Source organism: Contarinia nasturtii, unplaced genomic scaffold (assembly GCF_009176525.2).
Source record: "Contarinia nasturtii isolate CC-2019 unplaced genomic scaffold, AAFC_CNas_1.1 Cnas_scaffold_4083, whole genome shotgun sequence".
In the NCBI taxonomy this organism is placed as follows: Eukaryota; Metazoa; Arthropoda; class Insecta; order Diptera; family Cecidomyiidae; genus Contarinia; species Contarinia nasturtii.
The window spans coordinates 1-3,970 of NW_022201379.1; the positions used below are offsets into that span (position 1 = coordinate 1).

At 36.9% G+C, this 3,970-nt stretch overlaps 1 protein-coding gene across 1 annotated transcript; it reads right to left on the bottom strand.

The window, feature by feature from the left end:
- Window positions 1-1,493: 1,493 nt before the first annotated feature.
- Window positions 1,494-2,822, bottom strand: LOC116350292. Its single transcript, XM_031782047.1, has one exon. It carries the CDS (start codon window positions 2,820-2,822, stop codon window positions 1,494-1,496), a length of 1,329 nt encoding a protein of 442 aa, XP_031637907.1.
- Window positions 2,823-3,970: the final 1,148 nt, after the last annotated feature.

Below are 3,970 nucleotides of genomic sequence, written 5' to 3' on the forward strand. Positions count from 1 at the left end.
TGGTGGCGAAAGTGGAATCGCGGATAATGATCCAATTGGCGCTAATGCTGACAATCCAACGCGTAATAATATGCCGAGCACATCAAATGGCAATGGAAAGAAATCCAAAGGTGCAAAGAAAGTACGCAAAGGCACACGATCAAAGGAAAGTGGCACCAAAGTTAAAGAAACACAAGTGTCATGTATGCAACTATTTGGCATCGGACAAGGCAAACTTGACACGGCACATGCGCGTCCACACTAGCGAGAGGCCTTTTGCTTGTGAAATATGTGCAAAAGCTTTTAATGAGAAGAGTAAATTGAAACGGCATAAAAAAGTCCATTTACCAAAATTACCATTCCGTTGTTCGAAGTGTCGTAACGGTTTTACACAAGAAATCGATAAAATTAACCATGAAAATGAATGCAAATGGCCACAATACCAGTGCCACATATGTAAAAGCACAACTCGGAATTTGTTTGATCTGAAGCAGCACATGCGAATCCATAATGGCGTTAAGCCATTCAAATGCCGCGTTTGCTTTAGAGCATTTACAATGAAATATTCTCTTAAAGTTCATTCACGAACCCATGTTGAACAACTGCCATTCGACTGCCGGAAATGTGGCCAACGATTTGGTACCGAAAACAAGAAGGAATTGCATGAAGATCGTTGCACCGTTCGCCGATACGATTGCTATCTATGCCCATTCAGATGTTTTAACAAAGACCATTTGCAATTCCACATGCGATCAAAGCACACCGGCGAATAACCATTTTCATGTGCTGTTTGTAAAAAGACATTCCGTCAAAAATGCCATGCATATCAGCACATGAAAAACGTCCATCGATTGAAGAAGTAACAAACGTTGCAATAAAAATAAACATCGGCAAACAGTCCATTACTTCAGTTTTTCTGATATCGACGTGTCTTAATGTTAAATAAAGAAATAATAATAATGATAACAGCTTTTCAAAGCAATCAATAGAACTTTTGTTATACTTACCCACAAAATAAAATAAATGAAATATCGAAATAAATCGTCTTCTATTCAAATGTGAAACTAAAGTTTACTTAAATCTAGAACATTAAACTGTTGTTGATCATGGACAAATGATGGACAAATGAGCTGTCAACAGATTCAGACCTAAATATTGTTGATTAAAACCAAAACCGATTCCTCCCGGCTCCTAAATCTAATCTTAAATGCACTACTGTGATTATGGAAATGCTTTTATCGTTATTATCTTTAAAAATACGGTCGAACAAATCCACCTAAATGTTTGCTTTTCTTTATGATTTTTTATCGGGTAAACATATTTAAAAAAAGTCTAACCAAAATTAGTTCAAAATCTTTATTAATTGTTTTACTTTCTTGTAGAATTTTTTATGAAATTATTGTGATGAGTATGAATAATGAAATACTATGTTTTCTTGAAAGGACAGTTTTTTTATTATATTTCAAATTAAAAATGGTTTTTTGTCGAGTATGGACCAGAATCAATTTGGCCGCTTAAATTACATAGAAGTAAAGACATTCAATAAGACCTCTTCCTTTGTTTTCTTCACAAGCGGCGAATCGTATGGTGATGTCCGAATTTACTTTCACTTCTTCCTTTAATAGGAATTTGGTGCAAAATTTTTTTGTTGGATTTTGTTTCATCCGAATTTCATATTGATAACCAGGTCGAATGAGAATTGGTTTTGGCAAATATGCATGGTACAAGGTTGTTTTACCACGGTACATTACGATTTCTTCACCTGTTTTTGAGGTTTTGATTTCGATAATTGTAACTTCCGATTGCATGCCCGTCATTGGTTGATGATATTGACCATCCTTATATTCATATACCGAAACACGTTTGATTCTGTGCAAGAAAATTGGATAGCTAGTTGAGAACACTGTTTTTTCCATTTTACTGATATAATATAAGCTGGTAAGTGAAAGAAAACGACATAAAATATGATCTTCCAAATGCGGGAAAATGTTTCTATTCCATGGATTTATTTCGGAGCGTTGTTCACGAATTCCGTTGAACATATTCGATTGAAAATCCTTATCGGCGATGATTTGAATGATGTCTTGATATTCCATACGCGAAAATATTTCCCCATATGAAGGAATGAGAGTAGCAAATTCGTTGAATGTCATCGATCCAAAGCGAATGTCATAGAATGAATCGCCGAGTTGATCTTCCACCATTTGTTTTGTCACGACATCCTGCTTGCTTCCAGCTTTGATCCATGCCATACACGCTTCGAAGAGCTCAATTTCAGAGCACGTCAACCAATTCAGCTTCACAATTTGCGACATGGTTTTCGCATTACATGTCAGGAAGTCATTTGATTGGAATACCGCTTTGGCGTTGTAGCCGATCATCTTTTCACATGATTCCAACAAAGTTTCTTGCTCAAGAAGCATCGCCAATTCGTAACACTCGACCGCGTTGTTTTCATCCAGATTACGTTTCAATAACTTGTCGCAAACCATCAAACATTCGGCGACGTCGTACATATGGCCCAATTTCATGACCTTGGCCACATTTTCGGTGGTCACCGTGACACGGTCGAAGTAAAAGAACTGCAAGAATTCCTTGAATACAGGCCCCGACACATCAGTGATCTTCACTTCATTTTTTTCTATCCACGCTCCACTGAACATGGCGGCAAAGACATCGCTGGCAGCGGCCAAAAATGTTTTGTGTGCCGGAATACTCTGGGCTGGTTTGTCGCTGGTTTCGAACACGAAGTACACGTCGGCCAATTCGGTGTTCAGATACAACTTTTTTCCAATTCGTGAGAGCAATTCGGCGGGGTAGTCACGTAATTTGGAGTTCGACATGATGGCAGAGCTGTTGAATGAGAAACAGATGTACAGAACAAAATACGTTGGTTTTCTTTATTTGGACAACGATGCTTTTGCAGATAGCGGTACTTACGTTTTACGATTCGTGAATGACAGGAAATCGAACCAAATGATATTTTCTGCGGTAAAGTTATAGTTTTGATTCTAATTTGGATATTGAAATATGTTTATTTATTGATTAAACACACGTATTTATCTAAGTTTTCTGAATTTTTGATGAATTTCGCAACAAGTAGTAATCAAAATATAGTTTTTGGTATGACAGAAACAATGTGACAGCTCACGAAAGTTTGCGTATATGCTTTTTTCAGCCCAATTCGCCGGGAATTGCGGCAAAGCTTCCAAACAGCAGATGAGCTTTGATTAGTGTTTTAGATATTTGTCAAAAAATGTCAATAATTATTGAATTCAATAAAACCGTATCAAAGCACCGACTTTCAGTTATTTTAACTTTTTCAAAAATTAATTCATCCTTTTTTTCCAAAAATCAACGACATTTTTTTATTTAAAAAATTGTATAGTTCGTCGACAATTGACAATAGCCAACTTCATATCGAAGACTGTCATCTCCAATACAAGCAACGTTTTCCCTCCTTTTCCATACAGTGAATAAATTGCGTTGTATCATTGTGTACAGCAAGAGTCGCTTGTTTCAGCTTTAAGAAGAAGCACCACGTTCTATCTGGAATAAATTTGAACTAATTTCAAGCAGAAGCGAATTAAAAGGTAAGTTTCCATCGAAATACATCGGTATTTTCAAGAAATTGCATTGAATTGAATGGACAAAAGGTGTTTGACACAGTTAATAAAACAAGCTCCCCAATCAGATTTTGTTTATGCAAATAGATTCGCTTGATCGAAATAATATAAGGTGACTAATGAAATTTCTCTATTTATGTCTCGACTTTATGGTCTTGTTTTATTCAGGAAGACAATGAATCCATTTCAATGTAAGGGTATTAGTGGCGGCCTGGTTGGCCACAGGTGCAAATGCAAGCCAAAGTGTTCACAAATCACGGTGAAGGAAGAAGCCATCGTCAAAGATGAGCCGAATGATATGTTTCAGTACTCACCACTACCATCGCCAATTGGAACGGGTGCCACCATTAAATCGGAGAGCGAGA

Coding starts and splice junctions, on each gene's coding strand:
- LOC116350292 (XM_031782047.1), bottom strand. CDS start 2,822: ATGTCGAACTCCAAATTACGTGACTACCCCGCCGAATTGCTCTCACGA.